Here is a 19,028-nt window from a genome sequence, read left to right as displayed (position 1 = left end):
ATCCCAATGGACTAGATGTGAAAAAACAAAAACAAAACCCTAGAGATAATAAGACATATAAAAGTATTCTCATTATGTATTTGTTCAATATCACAAGTATCAAACTACTAATTACAAGAAAACAAGTCTTACCTTGCTGCTGTGAAAGTGAAATATCAGGTTTATTTCTTACACGTATTAGACGACTTTGAACTGGCTTGTGTTCAACTTGCTTAACATCTTGGCCTTGCTTTTGTGGGTACTAAAGAATTAAAGACATGAAGTCATAATATCATTTTTTAAGTTACTTTTAAAAGATATGAGCAATTATTTACGTGTTTATTATATAAACTTTGAATACTATGCATGCTTTCTAAGTACCAGATGGGTAACGGAGTACATATTACAAAAGAAAAGATGTTACAAATAAAATCTTTCAAAAGATTTGGATAATATACAGATTTCAAATATGCAAATAGCTTCTATTTCTTACTAGAGAATTCAGAGCTACTTATAAATCAACTACTCTAGATACATACATGATGGATTTAGACAGGATAAAAACTTAATTTGGCTGTAAGAACTTCCATATAATTATTTTTGCATAAAATGAAAATCTGCATAATGTACTGCAATTTTCAAAAAGCTTTTATATATAATAACATCATTTAATTCTCACAAGTGTTGAAGAGGTATTATTATCCTTTGTCACTCAAGAAATGTATATTCTACCATAGGCCTCATCATCTCTTTTCCTTACTACAATCTAATCAAATTTAAAATTTTCAGTGGTAAAATTCCTTCACAATCACATATTACAAATTGTGATGAATTTAGCCATTCTTTCTTTCCTGTTTTATGAGTCTAGTTATGAATGAGACTCTAAGAACAGCTACCAGATACAATTTGACAGAAACTTAAGATGTCCCTGAACTCTTATCAAAATACAAGCAGAGAAGAATCTGAAACCTATCCACATGGACTCAAATGGAACCACTCCAGTTCTGGCAGGGACCTATTTATCTACAGGTAAGAATGAGCAGTTTCAAGCTGTAATAGTCACAACTAGCCTTACCGCTGGTCTTTTAAGTTTAGAGCCTTTGTTATGTAGGTTTCTGCCCTGAAGGAAATATTATTTTGATGTGTATTTCTAAGATGAGTACTATGACTATCTTGGGCCACTTCAACTAGAACATTCCTATGATCCTTCCTATTGACTGCCTCCCTTAACCACAGAGTATTGTGGGGCTTCCCAGGAGACTCAGTGGTAAACAACCTGCCTACCAATGCAGGAGACTCAGGAGATGCAGGTTTGATTCCTGGATCAGGAAGATCGCCTGGAGAAAGGAAGGACAACCCATTCCGGTATTCTTGCCTGGAAAATCCGTGGACAGAGGAGCCTGGCAGGCTATCGTCCAGGGGATCACAAAGAGGTGAGCATGCACGCATGCAGATTATGGAGCTAAATTGCTTGTATTCAAATCTGGGTAAGGCATTACCTAGCTTTGACTTTGGGTAAGTTACCTAATGCTCAAATACCTCGATTTCCTCATTCATAAAATGGGGATGATAATAATAATTACCTCAGTAGGTTGTTGTAAGGATTAAATGAGTTAAATATGTAACAAACATAGAACAGCATCCAGTTGAGTATAAGCACTGGAAATAAGTTTATGCTATTATTATCATCAGTCTATTTTTCCTTTAATAAAGGAAATCTAAGAAATGAATTTTTTTGAAGCCATTCTAATGGTAACACTTTGCAGTTTTATTTTAAAACAGGCCAATAAATAAAGGAAGGCAATCTTTATTTTTTAAATATCTTTATTGAGGTACAATTGATAGACAATAAACAGCATATATTTCAAGTGTGCTGCTGCTGATGCTAAGTCACTTCAGTCGTGTCCAACTCTGTGCGACCCCATAGACGGCAGCCCACCAGGCTCCCCTGTCCCTGGGATTCTCCAGGCAAGAACACTGGAGTGGGTTGCCATTTCCTTCTCCAATGCATGAAAGTGAAAAGTGAAAGTGAAGTCACTCAGTCGTGTCCGACTCTAGTGACCCCATGGACTGCAGCCTACCAGGCTCCTCTGTCCATGGGATTTTCTAGGCAAAAGTACTGGAGTGGGGTGCCATTGCCTTCTCCGATTTCAAGTGTATCATTTGCTAAATTTTGACATATGTATATACCCATGAAGTGATCATCACAATCAAGATAATACGATGAATAAATCCATCAATCTCAAAAGTTTATTCATAACCTTCTATATTCCTTCCTATAACTACAGATTAGCTTGCATCATCTAGAATTTTATATAAGTGGAATCATAAAGTACGCACTCTTATTTGGGTGTGGGTTCTGCCTTTTTTCCCCTCAACATAACTCTTGTGAAAATCATCTATGTTACTCTGTATCAGTAGTCCATGGCTTCTTCTTACTAAATAGTATTCCATCTTATAGATATGCCAATATGTGTATATTTAGCAACTATGGACATTTGTGTGTGTAAAGTTTTTGCTGTTGTTTAGTTACTAAGTCATGTCCAACTCTTTTGCAACAACATGGATGGCAGCTGTCAGGCTCCTCTGTCCGTGAATTTCCTAGGCAAGAACACTGGAGTGGGCTGCCATTTCCTTCTTGGAGGGATCTTTCTGATCCAGGGATGGAAAATTGCTATCAACATTCATGTGTGAGTCTTTGTGTAGAAATGTTTTAGTTTCTCTTGGGTAAATAAATACTTAGAAGTGAAATGTCTGGGTCATATGGTAGGCGTACATTTTACTTTTTTAAGAAATTGCCAAACTGTTTTCCAAAGCAGTTGAATCATATTACATTCCCACAGCAGCATATGAGTTTAAGTGCTTTACACTTGCCAAAATTTGGCTTGTTAGCCTTTCTAATTTTAGATGTTCTAATGGGTGTGTAGTAGCATTTCATTGTGGTTTTAACTGACATTTTCCTAATGATTACTTGATGTTGAAAATCTTTTTATGTGCTTACTTCTTTGGGTAAGGTATCTATCCAAAGATTTCATCCATTTTTTAATTGGATTGTTTTCTTAATATTGAATTCTGAGTTCCCTATATATCCTAGATATAAGCTTTTTATCAGATAAGTGATTTGCAAATATCTTCTCCCAATCTGTAGCTTGTCTTTTCATTCTTTTAACAGTGTGTCTTAAAGCGAAGTTCTTATTTTTGAGAAGACCAGTTTATTAACTTTTTTCTTTCATGGACACAGTTTTTGGTGCCATTTTTGCCTAGCCCAAGGTCACAACTTTTATTTTATTACAGAAGTGACTAACAGATATTTATTTATTATTAGTTTTTTCCTGATCTTTATTTGGTCATAGGTCATTAATATTAAACCCTACATAATAGTGTATTCCATAAACAATCTTTATCTTATACATTTTTGGCTTTCATCTGCAACACCCTGCAATGCTATACAATACCATACCATGACTATTTATTGAATAAATTAATCCACAATGAGAAACATTGTAATAGCATTGTAATTAAATGCTATTGCATTTAATTTAACATGAGCATTCTTTTTTTTACATCTTGGAGAGTATCCTATTTTTTCAGTACACAAGAATTCATGAATTTTAATATAGTAAATATTTACTGAATACCTACTATAGACAGACTACTAAGCTAGTTATTGCATGGGAATATAGAACATAGCTATCTACCTAGGTAACAGGCATTTTTATATACATTATTTCTAATTTTTAATTTAAAGACAAGGAAATTAAGGCTTAGAAAAAAGCTATGTATATATTCAAGGTCCCAGCTAGAAGCTGGATAAGCTAAGATTTATAGCCAAGTTTGAGTCAGTTAAAAAAAAAAAAAAAAAAAAACAGAAAAAAGGAGGCATGATTTGAGGCTGTCTGATTCCAGAGACTGTGCTCTTGATAGTGTGCCATGCTAAGGCAATACTGTTACCATTCTGATTTAAGTAAAGTACAAGTACTTTAAGTAAAGTACTTAATCGGGTACCTGAGGAAAGCCTTCAGCGGCTTCTGATAATTTAACATCACTTTCTTGTGCTGTCAGAAGTGTTGTGGGAAGAGTAACGTGAGGATCTGGCTGCAACTCCAATTCTCCCAAACTCATTGGACCATGACTAGCACATAAATCTTCATAAACAGCATCTGCTATCAAGTAAGTAAACAAAAAGTTAAACTATTTCTTAAAGGAAGAAAAATTGGCTAAAATTACCAATATTTCTCATCTGCTGAATTAGAAATAGAAATACTTCAACAGAAAATGCCTGTCACCAAGCCTTCATTGCAATTAAAACCAAAGGTCATAGCAAATTCAAAAAGTACCTATCTATGTTCAAACATATCTATGGATTATTGTAGGGTTCCAGTCAGCAAGTTGTTTATGCAGCCCCCACACAACACCCACTCTTACATACCAACTCCCAACCCTCCAGAATACCTTTTCGGTCAATAAAAGTAAATAGAATACTTTCTATCTAAAATGTAATCTTACATGTTTCAATGCCATTCTCCCATATCTTCCCACCCTCTCCCTCTCCCACAGAGTCCATAAGACTGTTCTATACATCACTGTCTCTTTTGCTGTCTCATACACAGGGTTATTGTTACCATCTTTCTAAATTCCATATATATGAGTTAGTATACTGTAATGGTGTTTTTCCTTCTGGCTTACTTCACTCTGTATAATAGGCTCCAGTTTCATCCACCTCATTAGAAATGATTCAAATGTTTTCTTTTTAATGGCTGAGTAATACTCCATTGTGTATATGTACCACAGCTTTCTTATCCATTCATCTGCTGATGGACATCTAGGTTGCTTCCATGTCCTGGCTATTATAAACAGTGCTGTGATGAACATTGGGGTACACGTGTCTCTTTCAATTCTGCTTTCCTCAGTGTGTATGCCCAGCAGTGGGATTGCTGGATCATAAGGCAACTCTATTTCCAGTTTTTGAAGGAATCTCCACACTGTTCTCCATAGTGGCTATACTAGTTTGCATTCCCACCAACAGTGTAAGAGGGTTCCCTTTTCTCCACACCCTCTCCAGCATTTATTATTTGTAGACTTTTGGATCGCAGCCATTCTGACTGGTGTGAAATGGTACCTCATAGTGGTTTTGATTTGCATTTCTCTGATAATGAGTGATGTTGAGCATCTTTTCATGTGTTTGTTAGCCATCTGTATGTCTTCTTTGGAGAAATGTCTATTTAGTTCTTTGGCCTACTTTTTGATTGGGTCATTTATTTTTCTGGAGTTGAGCTGTAGGAGTTGCTTGAGATTTTTTTGAGATATTTTTGAGATTAGTTGTTTGTCAGGTGCTTCATTTGCTATTATTTTCTCCCATTCTGAAGGCTGTCTTTTCACCTTGCTGATAGTTTCCTTTGATGTGCAGAAGCTTTTAAGGTTAATTAGGTCCCATTTGTTTATTTTTGCTTTTATTTCCAATATTCTGGGAGGTGGGTCATAGAGGATCCTGCTGTGATGTATGTCAGAGAGTGTTTTGCCTATGTTCTCCTCTAGGAGTTTTATAGTTTCTGGTCTTACGTTGAGATCTTTAATCCATTTTGAGTTTATTTTTGTGTATGGTGTTAGAAAGTGTTCTAGTTTCATTCTTTTACAAGTGCTTGACCAGATTTCCCAGCACCACTTGTTAAAGAGATTGTCTTTAATCCATTGTATATTCTTGCCTCCTTTGTCAAAGATAAGGTGTCCATATGTGCATGGATTTATCTCTGGGCTTTTTATTTTGTTCCATTGATCTATATTTCTGTCTTTGTGCCAGTACCATACTGTCTTGATAACTGTGGCTTTGTAGTAGAGCCTGAAGTCAGGTAGGTTGATTCCTCCAGTTCCATTCTTCTTTCTCAATTGAAACATGTAAAATATCATGTATGAAACGAGATGCCAGTCCAGGTTCGATGCACGATACTGGATGCTTGGGGCTAGAGCACTGGGACGACCCAGAGGGATGGTATGGGGAGGGAAGAGGGAGGAGGGTTCAGGATGGGGAACACATGTATACCTTTGGCAGATTCATTTTGATATTTGGCAAAACTAATACAATTATGTAAAGTTTAAAAAAAAATAAAAATAAAATAAAATGTAATCTTAAAGCAAAGGACAGTTTCCTGACTAGGAAATGTTGATATTGCTTAGATATTTTTCTTCAAACAATCAGGCTCCTCTTTTCCTCATCCAAACGACATCTCAATCAAATCAATAAAAAGAAGACAATATAAACAGAAACAAATATTTATCTAATAACATCACTGTACATTTATATGGCACTTTAAACTCCATGCACTTTCACATACATGATCTCATTTAATTTGAATCTCACAATCATTCTGTAAGGTAAGAAGATCAGATAATTTTATAACTGTCTTTCACTGACAAAGCTAAGGCTCAGGAAAGTTAACCAATTGTTCAAAAATCAGAATTCTAGTTAAGAGGTGTACAGGAACTAAAATCCTCATCTTTCAACTCCTACTCACTGTTCCTTATTTCACATTCTTGCTAAATTATTTCTCAGAAAATTCTGTTTTTCCTAATTAATGGTCATCTTTTAAATACAGCACAGTATGGTCTATCTCATTTTAGTCAACAGAAATAGACCTGAAACTCTACACATAAACTAAGTTGTTTCAAATGAAATGATATTTTAAGACCCCACAGATATTATATTTTCCACTTACAGGTAGTCTGTTGAAAATTTCTTAGGTATAGTCTGTTGAAAATTTCTTAGGTATAGCAAATAATCACTCTCTCTTTTTTTACATTAATCTGTATTTTTAGATAAGTGAAAGTTGCTCAGTTGTGTCTGACTCTTGGCGACCCCATGGACTGTACAGTTCATGGAATTCTCCAGGCCAAAATACTGGAGTGAGTAGCCTTTCCCTTTGTTGGGATCTTCCCAACCCAGGGATCGAACCCAGGTCTCCCACATTACAGGCAGATTCTTTACCAGCTGAGCCACAGTAAGTTTTACATAAAGTTATAAGAAAAACATAACCTGACAGGGAAAGAACTTAAGTAGGTAATTCACAGAAGAGCAAATCCAAATAATCATCAAATATAAACTCACCAGGAGTCAGTCATATGTTTATACTTTAATTGACAAAAATAAAAAAGGTAATAAAAATAATATCTGGCAGGGATACAGGGGAAAGGTTGTAATATATTACTGATAAAGAAAAATTAGTTTAAACTTTTAAGACAGCAACTTGGCATATCTATTTTAAAGTTTAAAATATATTTTCCCTTGGACCTGTTATTTCTGGGAAACTACTCCCTAAATATATAATGCAGCAATATACTAGGCTATGTTGCTGTTGTTGTTGGTCGCTCAGTTGCGTCTGATTCTTTGTGACCCCATGGACTGTAGCCTGCCAGGCTCCTCTGTCCATGGGATTCTCCAGGCAAGAGTACTGAAGTGGGTTGACATTTCCTTCTCCAATGTTAGGCTATACATGAGTGAATATTTACTCTAGCATTGTTTATAGTGGGGGGAAATGATAATAAAGTTAACATTCATCAACAAAGCAATAACTGAATAAATTACTGGAAATCCATACTGAAAGGTTTTACGCAGTCAATAAAAAGAATGAATTTAAGTAATACTAGTTGACCTGGAGTAATTTCCACAGGGTTTCCTGGGTGAAAACAAAACACATGATATAATCTCAACTTGAAAAATGACAATAAATATATACACACCATATGTACCTATCATATATAATTATATGCAGAAGGAAAAAAAACCTAAAAGGTTACATATCAGAATCTTAACATGTGTTACCTGAGATAAGGAATAAAGTGTGACAGGAAAAAATGTGAGGAGGAGGGGTAGATGAAGAACATTAAAAAATGAATCTATACTTTAAAGTAATATATAATATAATCACATTTTATTTTTCTATAAAATGATATGTGGCTGACGCATGGGTGTAATGAAAAAAATTAATTACAAAGACATAAGATAGACTGTGATAAAAGAAAAAAATTATATGTAGAAACCCAAAAGTATATAAACAAACATCTCCCCAAAGCATTAAAAGTGCATAATAACTCTCCGCTCATAAAACACTCTATCACTTAACCTTTATTTACTGACTATGCTACATTCTCTGCTAGATGCCAGAGCTATGACAGCAGACAGGATGAAGTCCCCATCTCAAGTGAGATTACAAATCAGTGTGATAAGAGCAACATTAGGCAGGTGACATTAGAGGACTACACAGAGAGAATATTTGACGGTATCTAACTCAGTGATAAGGGGTCAGGCAAGGATTCCATGACAACAATGACCACACTGTTGCATTTGCTACGTCACTTCTAAAAATTACACTCATTGAGTGTAATTATGTTAGTTATCCCTTTTTAGGAGGGATGCTCAAAGGATTATTCCATTCAAGTCAAATTTAATTTAATTAATTATAATTTGAAATCCCTAATTTTATTTTTCTAGAATACTATTGCTTTGAAAAAGCAGCCATCGTAGACTCAGTCTGCTTGACTTGCCAGTGCCAGCAGCAGCTTTGGTTCTTGCACGTCTAGTAAGTTACTCCATTTGTATGAAACCCAAAGGCACCTCAAATTCCACTCCTTCTTATTTCCTCCTAATTCTATCTTTCCTCCATATCTCCTCTCTCCCTCAGTGAATGGAGATACCAACTATCAAATCATTCTAGCCAGAAACCTGGAGATTTCTTAGACCCTCTCTTCTTTTGCATTTCTCATATCCAAACTAAGTCTTGTCCACTCTCCTCAAATGTCTACCAAATCTCCCTTTTTATACTTCCCTGCTGCTCAATAATGACTCACCAAGTTTACTATAACTGTCTCAGCTAGAGGCTCCTTGCCTCCAGCCTTAATTCTCTCCAATCTATCCATCACACTGCACCTCACATGTTCTTGCCAAAATAAAAGGCAAATTTGATCATTTCACTCATTTATATACAATTCTTAATGGATCTGTGTATATTATAAAACATTCAGAATTGACAGAAATTCACAAATGACTTTTCCATGGGAATAAATATAAAGCAAGATTGGAATTATTTTCCATTTTGCACATAAATAAATCTCTACTATCTTAAGAGTAAATCCCAAAACCACTGGATGTTATCATCTATATCTACCTGGTTTCTGCTTACTGGTCCAACTTCATTATATCCTAAGCTCTAAAGCTGTGACAAAGTACTTACACTTCCCTGCTTAAGTATCTTTGTCGTTTCAACTTTATCCCCTTGTCTTATTATGTATTCTGCCATGAAGGTTTCTCCTACACTTACTACACAGCAAATGCCTATTCATCATTGAGAACTCATTTCAAGTAAGCTCACATATGATGTCTTTCTTGATTGATCTCCCCAGATACAACTGACCTGTACCCCAATCCTATTTGGACTGCTATACAATAACCACAATAACCTATTGCATGTTTTTGCTTTCTCATATACTATCTCTACTAGAGAAAAAATTCACTAAGAATAAGGTGTTACCAGGTTTTATGTTCCTACCACCTAGAATATCCTTAGAGCAGAGCAAGCAATCAAAAAATATTTTCTGAATATGTAAATGAACAAACTGGAACATGTTTATCACACTTCATAGTCTGGCTAATTCCTCTAATACTCAGTTTCACATTGGCTCTTCCGGGAAACCTCCTCTGAGCCCTCATGTGTGGGTTATTCCTACTCTGTGCTCCCATAGCAGCCTGTGTTGTTGCATTAATCAACAATATTGTAATTGTTGTCTCACATTATCCTACATGAGTTTGTAAACTTCCTGGAGAGCAGACAGCTATTACTTCTGCCTCTCAAAACCCTTATTTAGTACCAATATAGTGACGGATATATGCAGGTATTTAGTGCATTTTCTGAGTAAATCAAGAGTTATCAGATCAGATCAGATCAGATGAAGAGTTATAATTGGTAGTAAATCTCAGTCCTCAGAGTTTGTTCAAAATACCAGTTCACATTTTAGGGTTCTTAAAACAATTCTTCAAACCTTATTTAGCATCTTTTTGTTATTCAACCCAACCTGAGAGCCTCAGAATTAGAAACAGTGGTATAGGACTATGAGTTGCAAATAGGATACTTTCTGAAAATGAGCAGAAGTGGAGACAGGCAAGGTAAGAACAGATGAGCCTCTGTAGAGGAAGCTATTAGAAATCAACATGAAGGGCATGAGATTAGACAGTAGCAGAAATAATGATACATGGGACTCATTCTTCTACAATAACCATAATGTAACAAAATACTTAAAATAAGAGGGACAAACTAGTCCTCTATAGGCACCTTTTTTTTTAGGCAACTGTGTGTAATTTCTGGTTCTATTAAATGTATTTGAGAAGGTATTTTTACCTTCTCCAAAACAGTATCATGTGTCAAGCATAGTGACACTTTATATACAAGAGCTGACTCATTTGAAAAGATCCTGATGCTGGGAAAGATTGAGGGCGGGAGAAGGGGACGATGGAGGATGAGATGGTTGGATGGCATCACTGACTCAGTGGACATGGGTTTGAGTAGACTCCGGGAGTTGGTGACGGACAGGGAAGCCTGGCATACTGCGGTTCATGGGGTCGCAAAGAGTCGGACACGACTGAGCGACTGAACTGACTGACTGACCTCTAATAACCTTATGAGGCAGATACTGTTTCTGATAAGCAGCTTCCACTACGGCCCCCTAACGATTGTCGCCTGGTATTCAGACCTTTCTGTAATCCCCTGCTATATTATTCCAGGATTGGTCTTTGCTATTAACTGAATGTGGCAGAAGTGATGACATGTCACTTCTGACTTTAGGTTATAAAACACCATGGGTTTCCATCTTGGGTGCTCACTGTGTCTCAGATCATCCACTCTGGGAAAAGCGAACTGCTATGTCATGAGCAGCATAACAGTAAGGCTCACGTGGTGAGGAACGGAGGCATCTTGCCAACAGTCATGTGAATGAGCTTGGAAAGCAGATCCTCCAGCCCCAGCTGAAGTCCTTAGATGATGGCAGCTCCAGCCAACAGATTAACTACACCCCATGAGAGATCCTGGGAACCACGCAGCTACGCCACTCCTAGATTCATGGCTTTCAAAACTGTGAGAGAGAATAAATATTTCCTGTCTTCATCTGCTAAACTTTGGGGTAATATATTACACGGAAATAGATAACTAGTACATTAATATTATCTCTACTTAATAGATGAAGAAACTTGGGCTCAGAAGATTAAGTTACTTGCCCAAAAATACAGATCTGGAATTTAAAATGATCTCCAAAACTTCAAAAGCTCAAGCTCTTAGCCACTCTGTTATAATGACTCATCTACATACTTAATCTAATGCCACTTTCAGTTCAGGTCAGTTACTCAGTCGTGTCTGACTGTTTGCGACCCCATGAACCGCAGCACACCAGGCCTCCCTGTCCATCACCAACTCCCAGAGTCCACCCAAACCCATGTTCAATGAGTCGGTGATGCCATCTAACCATCTCATCCTCTATTGTCCCCTTCTCCTTCTGCCCTATCTTTCCCAGCATCACGGTCTTTTCAGTTGAGTCAGCTCTTTACATCAGGTGGCCAAAGTACTGGAGTTTCAGCTTCAACATCAGTCCTTCCAATGAACACCCAGGACTGATCTCCTTTAGAATGGACTGGTTGGATCTCCTTGCAGTCCAAGGGACTCTCAAGAGTCTTCTCCAACACCACAGTTCAAAAGCATCAATTCTGTGGTGCTCAGCTTTCTTTATAGTCCAATTCTCACATCCATACATGACCACTGGAAAAACCATAGCCTTGACTAGATGGACCTTTGTTGACAAAGTAATGTCTCTGCTTTTTAATATGCTGTCTAAGTGGATCATAACTTTCCTTCCAAGGAGTAAGCGTCTTTTAATTTCATGGCTGCAATCATCATCTGCAGTGATTTTGGAACCCCCAAAAATAAAGTCAGCCACTGTTTCCCCATCTAATTTTCCATGAACAACTTATTGTTTTCAATTCAATTAAATAAATATCTACAGAGTACCTACAATTAAAAATGTACTGGTCTGTAGGTAACCAGCTAGGTGATACCATAAGGAGGGGCTGAATAGGATACATCCTAATGGATTTTATTCTGTAACAATTCAGTAAGTACCTCTTTGTTCACAAGTACCAAGCAGCTCTCAAGTGATCTGTGAGAGCCATCTAGTGTCGATTCTATTTAATCACAATCTGCACAGTTAGCTGGATACAGATATAGAAGTTGTATTTTATACTACTTTGAACCCTAATTTAAAATACTGTTAAAAATGAATACTCCTACTATGTGCACAAAATAAATAATTCAAGTATTAATTTATATTTATTCCCATGGAAAATTCAGTCCTGAGAGTCTCTCATTTCTGAACGATAAGGTGGAAAGCTTAATATAAAACTGACAGTCTAAATACTCCACACCAATGTACTTCTTTCTGATTTCTGGCAAATCTGCATGACTCCAGAAGTTCTTTTCATTTAAGAGACTGCAATAATAAACATGAGATTACCAATAAATGAGAATATAGTTGATCCTCATTACTCTGAAGACTTTATTTCTACAAATCCACCTGATACAATGTATTTGCAACCCTGAAATCAACACTCAGCACATGCGACTTGTGGACATGCATGCATGCACACAGCAGTGAGGCCTGAATCACCCGCCACACACTCAGCAGACGAGGCTGAGCACAGGTGCTCTGCTTTCTGATCAGCTCTTACACTATGAACAAGTATTCTTTTTTGCTGTCTATTTAGTGACAGGTTTTCCACATTCTTATATGTTTTTTTCGTGATTTTGCTCTTTAAAATGGCCCCAAAACATAGTGCAGAAGTGCTCTTCAGTGTTCCAAAGTGCAAAAAGCTTTGATGGGCCTTACAGAAAAAATATATGTGCTAGGTAAGTTTCATTCAGTAATGAGTTATAGTGCTATTGCTCATGAGAATCAGTGTTAATGAATCAACAGTGTATATTAAATAACTGCCTTTAAATAGAAACATACATAAAGCAAGGTTATATATTATCAAAAATGTTGTGTATGTATCAATAAATATAATAAATATAAATATAATATAATATACAGGCTCATAGGAACCTAACCCAGGATTTCCTCTAGGAAGAGTAGCTCAGTATTTCCTAATTCAGTGTTTGTGGTGTCTCTATTATAGGACCTAATGAGAATCAACTACATATACCAGAAACTGATATTCTCTATTCTATTCTTATTCTCAAACTGTTACAGCAAAAAGTTTAGTTAACAAAGTTTCAAAATAAGACTGAGTGCACTGAATTCTGAGTCAGAAATTCCTACAGCATAAAGAGTGAACTTCTACAGTATTACCTAATTAAACATTGTCCTACACAAGATGTTATGTGACAGTTTTCATGTGCTAGTCATCTTTTTCCCAATATACATTAAAATAATATCACTACTAAAAAATCTAAAGTAGACATATACATATTACCAAAACTATCTCATGCCCCACCCAGAGACTCATGCACCAACACGGTTACATGAATCACATTTGGGGAAACATTGCTATATATAGAAAAAGTCATTATCAAACTTTTCAATTGTGAATACCCTTTTAAATAAAGAAGGTCTGCAAGCTTCTACCTGAAAACAGTTATGCTTTCCTTAATTCAGAGTAGGAACACTACTGTAGATTATAATACAAAACAGAATACAGCATTCGACATGAAAACAGTACAAAGAGAGTGTGATGGGATTCAAAGTAAATATTCTAACAGACACTACATCAGGAAGGGGTATTTTGGTGAATACCTGCAACCGTGTCACACTGCTGAGATGATGGCTTCGGAGCACATTTTGCATCTGAAGACTCTGCCTCAGCCACAGGTTGCTGCACGTATGCGGAAAGTTCCCTGAAGAGGTTCTCTGCTGCTGCAGCTGTCAGCCTCTGTCCTTCACTAAGCTCACCCACACTGTTTTCCAAGTCCTGTAAAAAGTAGAAACCACTGTTATAAACATCACATTAAAATCAAGTCAAAAAACAAAAAATAAAATAAAATCAAGTCAAAACAAAAAATATCTGTCAAATGTATCAGGATGCAGACCACCTGATTGCTTGAAAAGTATTTTAGAAAGTGCTTATCAAGCCACATACACATTACATGAAAGTTAGTTTAATAAGATACCTAAGTGTAGGCTTTGCTTTTCTTATGAAGTATTTCTTCTGAAGTTAAATACCCATTATCTGTTTATTCAACCTCCAAATTAGACAGCAATAAAACACACAAGACATTTTTTATTATTTAAAACACTAAATTCTGGCACACAACCTAAGCTGTTTATATAGTTTAAAATTAGAAAACAGAAAATTTACCTCTTGTTCTTTCTAAATGAAAATGGGCTAAAGTTGTCAGAATGAAATTTATAATGAAACACTTGCTGAAAATATACAAAAAGTACAAATATGCTTCTTTACCAAATATATAAAGTAAAAACTTTAAAAATGATGTGTTAAAATTCTTTCTGTGTTAAAAACTAGATGACCTAATCATAAGCGCATGTTGTGACTTGGAGATATTCTAATTAATGAGCTTACTAATCAAGAACTGAATAAAAATTCCAATATATGAAGGCTCTCATATTTTTTATTTAAAAGGAGTTTAATTTCAACCAAGGGTTTTTTTTTAAACTAGAATATATGAAGAAATCACTGCTGAAACATCTCTGATGACTGTTGACTACAAAATAAAATCTAACTGCTTAGCTCATCATTCACAATTTTCTACAATTTACCCTAATTATCCTCTACAGATTTATAGCTCCCCTTATTCTGTAATCTGACTTTTCTTAAAGAATATCAATAGCTCAACATCCTTTAAACAGGAAAAGATTGGTTTTTAATTATTATGAAACCCTTGAAGATTCTTGGGCAGAGTTTAGGATGACGGCAGACACATTTTCCTTAGAAATATTTCACAGGACCTATATTACTCTACCACTACTATATAAATGTTGTGCAATATACAGTACCTTCTCTTTGATGAACATTGTCAAGGGTACTTATAATTGCCGAACACCTTAATACTCTGTGGAAGATTTAGCTTCCCTATTCACACAATGCTCTAATACCACATAAGCATTTGTCATTTTTATATCCTATGCAAATCTCAGACTCATATCAACTCTAAGTTAGTTTATCTATAATCTCCAGTAGCACACCCAGCCCATCCACATAAATGCACAAGATGCAGTTCTGTCCTCAGACTGCTCTCACTGACCAGATGCTCCCTCTGGGCAGAGTAGCAACAAAGAATGGCTACTATTTTCTTACCAAAGCAGTATTTTAACTTACAAATATATCATTATTACTAGTTCTTATTACAAACAAATGTTTAAAACATAGGAGAACACATTTAATGTCAATCACTGTTAATCAGACTGGCAAAAATTTAAGATTAAAAATACATAATGAAAAAAAAATACATAATGAGGTGTCAGAATCTCATAAAGTTGAAAAGCAATGCTTTAGTGTCTATTTAAATTATAAATGCCTGTGCCTTCTGAGTAAATTCCACTTCTCGTTATCTTCTATCAGTTCAGTTAAGTTCAGTTACCCAGTCATGTCCGACTCTTTGTGATCCCATGGACTGCAGCATACCAGGCCTCCCTGTTCATCACCAATTCCTGGAGCTTACTCAAACTCATGTCCATTGAGTTGGTGATGCCATCCAACCATCTCATCCTCTGTCATCCCTTTCTCCTCCTGCCTTCAATCTTTCCCAGTATCAGGGTCTTTTCAAATGAGTTGATTCTTCATATCAGGTAGCCAAAGTATTAGAACTTCAGCTTCAGCATCAGTCCTTCCAATGAATATTCAGGACTGATTTCCTTTAGGATTGACTGGTTTAATCTCCGTGCAGTCCAAGGGACTCTCAAGAGTCTTCTCCAACACCACAGCATCAGTTCTTCAGTGCTCAGCTTTCTATATAGTCCAACATTCACATCCATACATGACCACTGGAAAAACCATAGCTTTGACTAGACAGACCTTTGTTGGTAATGTAATGTCTCTGCTTTTTAATATGCTGTCTAGGTTGGTCATAGCTTTCCTTCTGAGGAGCAAGTGTCTTTTAATTTCATGGCTGCAGTCACCATCTGCAGTGATTTTGGAGCTCCCCAAAATAAAGTCTCTCACCGCTTCCATTGTTTCCCCATCTATTTGCCATGAAATGATGGGACTGAATGTCATGATCTGAGTTTTCTGAATGTTGAGTTTTAAGCCACCTTTTTCACTCTCCTCTTTCACTTTCATCAAGAGGCTTTTTAGTTCCTCTTCGCTTTCTGGCATAAGGGTGGTGTCACCTGCATATCTGAGGTCATTGATATTTCTCCTGGCAATCTTGATTCCAGTTTGTGCTTTATCCAGCTCAGCATTTCACCTGATGTACTCTGCATATAAGTTAAATAAGCAGTGTGACAATATATAGCTTTGATGTACTCCTTTCCTGATTTGGAACCAGTCTTTTGGTCCATGTCCAGTTCTAACTGTTGCTTCCTGACCTGCATACAGATTTCTCAGGAGGCAGGTAAGGTGGTCTGGTAGAGAGGCAATTCCTCATGGTACAAAAAAGGATTTTATTCTTTTCATAGTTTGGAGAAAGAAAAATTGGAATCAGTCTAAAAATTCTTCAGTAGGAGAATAAACTAGGGCATACTACATGGTAGATAAAAAGGATATGGTACGTCTTTTAGGATTTAGTTAAATTTTAAGAATCAGATGGCAGAATAACACATACACATACCTCAAAATTACCCACACATGAGCACACACACATGCACGTGCAAATGTTTAGATACTTAGAAAAAACCTGGAAAGGATAATCTTCCAACTTCTGGGCTTCTGGTCTAGCCAAGATGACACACTAACAAAGGCTGCCAGCTCCCTGTCCCCAAAATGCTGGAGCAACTACAGAAGTGAGAAGCCACGGATTCTGAGAATTAAGTAAAAACTGTGAAAAAACACTGGGAAAGACCACCTGCTAGCTTGACCTGGTGTGTGGGGGGGAAAAGGGCTGCATCCTGTGGAGGAAGGTGGCTACAGGGGGTGCAGTGAGAAGAATGACTGATGTAAAGAGCTGCTGTCATTTCCTCTTTGCCTCATTAACTGGAAATCATCAGTGCCTGCACCTTAACCATAAAGATCTTGGCAACAATCTGGGCTGTAGATACTAGTGCCCCAGAGTAACGATATCAGGGAGCATGAAGGCCCAGTTGGGGTGAAAAGTTAGAGATTACATCTGACCAAGAACCCATAGGCATTCACTCCTCACTCTGTCCCCCTTTGAACCCAAGGACAGGAATACAAAACCTCTCAAAGAAACTTCTTCCTAAGGGTTTTAAAGACATAAAAACCATCAGAAGAACTGAATGGCAGAATATCAGCAAACAGCCGTGGTCACCATCAGGAGTGGTTCTGTGCTGCCTGAGAAGCCCCCTCCTGGGGCTCATCACCTCGTCTCCTCTTCTATTCACTTAAACAGACCGTGGCCTGATTTTAGTCCTTCAGTTCAGTTCAGTTCAGTTCAGTCACTCAGTCACGTCTGACTCTTTGCGACCCCATGAATCGCAGCATGCCAGGCCTCTTTGTCCATCACCAACTCCCAGAGTTCACTCAGACTCACGTCCATTGAGTCAGTGATGCCATCCAGCCATCTCATCCTCTGTCGTCCCCTTCTCCTCCTGCCCCCAATCCCTCCCAGCATCAGAGTCTTTTCCAATGAGTCAACTCTTTGCATGAGGTGGCCAAAGTACTGGAGTTTCAGCTTCAGCATCATTCCTTCCAAAGAAATCCCAGGGCTGATCTTCTTCAGAATGGACTGGTTGTATCTCCTTGCAGTGCAAGGGACTCTCAAGAGTCTTCTCCAACACCACAGTTCAAAAGCATCAATTCTTCGGTGCTCAACCTTCTTCACAGTCCAACTCTCATATCCATACACGACCCCAGGAAAAACCATAGCCTTGACTAGATGAACCTTTGTTGGCAAAGTAATGTCTCTGCTTTTGAATATGCTATCTAGGTTGGTTATAACTTTCCTTGCAAGGAGTAAGTGTCTTTTAATTTCATGGCTGCAGTCACCATCTGCAGTGATTTTGGAGCCCAAAAAAATAAAGTCTGACACTGTTTCCACTGTTTCCCCATCTATTTCCCATGAAGTGATGGGACCGGATGCCATGATCTTCGTTTTCTGAATGTTGAGCTTTAAGCCAACTTTTTCACTCTCCACTTTCACTTTCATCAAGTGGCTTTTTAGTTCCTCTTCACTTTCTGCCATAAGGGTGGTGTCATCTGCATATCTAAGGTGATTGATATTTCTCCCAGCAATCTTGATTCCAGCTTGTGTTTCTTCCAGTCCAGCGTTTCTCATGATGTACTCTGCATATAAGTTAAATAAACAGGGTGACAATACACAGCCTTGACGAACTCCTTTTTCTATTTGAAACCAGTCTGTTGTTCCATGTCCAGTTCTAACTGTTGCTTCCTGACCTGCATACAAATTTCTCAAGAGGCAGATCAGGTGGTCTGGTATTCCCATCTCTTTCAGAATTTTCCACAGTTTATTGTGATCCACATAGTCAAATGCTTTGGCATAGTCAATAAAGCAGAAATAGATGCTTTTCTGGAACTCTCTTGCTTTTTCGGCTAGACGGACCTTTGTTGGCAAAGTAATGTCTTTGCTTTTGAACATGCTATCTAGGGTCATAACTTCCCTTCCAAGGTGTGTAAGCGTCTTTTAATTTCATAGCTGCAGTCACCATCTGCAGTGATTTTGGAGCCCCCCAAAATAAAGTCTGACACTGTTTCCACTGTTTCCCCATCTATTTCCCATGAAGTGATGGGACCAGATGCCATGATCTTTCGTTTTCTGAATGTTGAGCTTTAAGCCAACTTTTTCACTCTCCACTTTCACTTTCATCAAGAGGCTATTTAGTTCCTCTTCACTTTCTGCCATACCCAACACTAATTCTCAGACAGAAGAGCTTAT

General features: G+C 37.2%; 1 protein-coding gene across 19 annotated transcripts in view; it reads right to left on the bottom strand.

Moving 5' to 3' along the window:
• KIAA0586 (KIAA0586 ortholog) overlaps positions 1-19,028 on the bottom strand; it is a 166,106-nt gene that overhangs the window by 66,412 nt on the left and 80,666 nt on the right. For 11 of the 19 annotated variants that reach the window (XM_070797669.1, XM_070797657.1, XM_070797662.1 and 8 more), the window contains 3 exons: positions 13,798-13,972; positions 3,985-4,142; positions 133-241 (listed from right to left, as the gene is read on the bottom strand). In XM_070797669.1, coding sequence (XP_070653770.1) covers positions 133-241; positions 3,985-4,142; positions 13,798-13,972 — 442 coding nt within the window. The remainder of the gene's footprint in view (positions 1-132; positions 242-3,984; positions 4,143-13,797; positions 13,973-19,028) is intronic. The other 8 variants (XR_011568932.1, XR_002181628.2, XR_011568930.1 and 5 more) reach the window with 3 other exon arrangements.

The sequence above is a fragment of the Bos indicus genome, chromosome 10, assembly GCF_029378745.1.
Source record: "Bos indicus isolate NIAB-ARS_2022 breed Sahiwal x Tharparkar chromosome 10, NIAB-ARS_B.indTharparkar_mat_pri_1.0, whole genome shotgun sequence".
NCBI classification, from domain to species: domain Eukaryota; kingdom Metazoa; phylum Chordata; class Mammalia; order Artiodactyla; family Bovidae; genus Bos; species Bos indicus.
The sequence above is the reverse complement of the archived record's forward strand: the minus strand, read 5'-3'. Positions and strand labels throughout refer to the sequence as shown.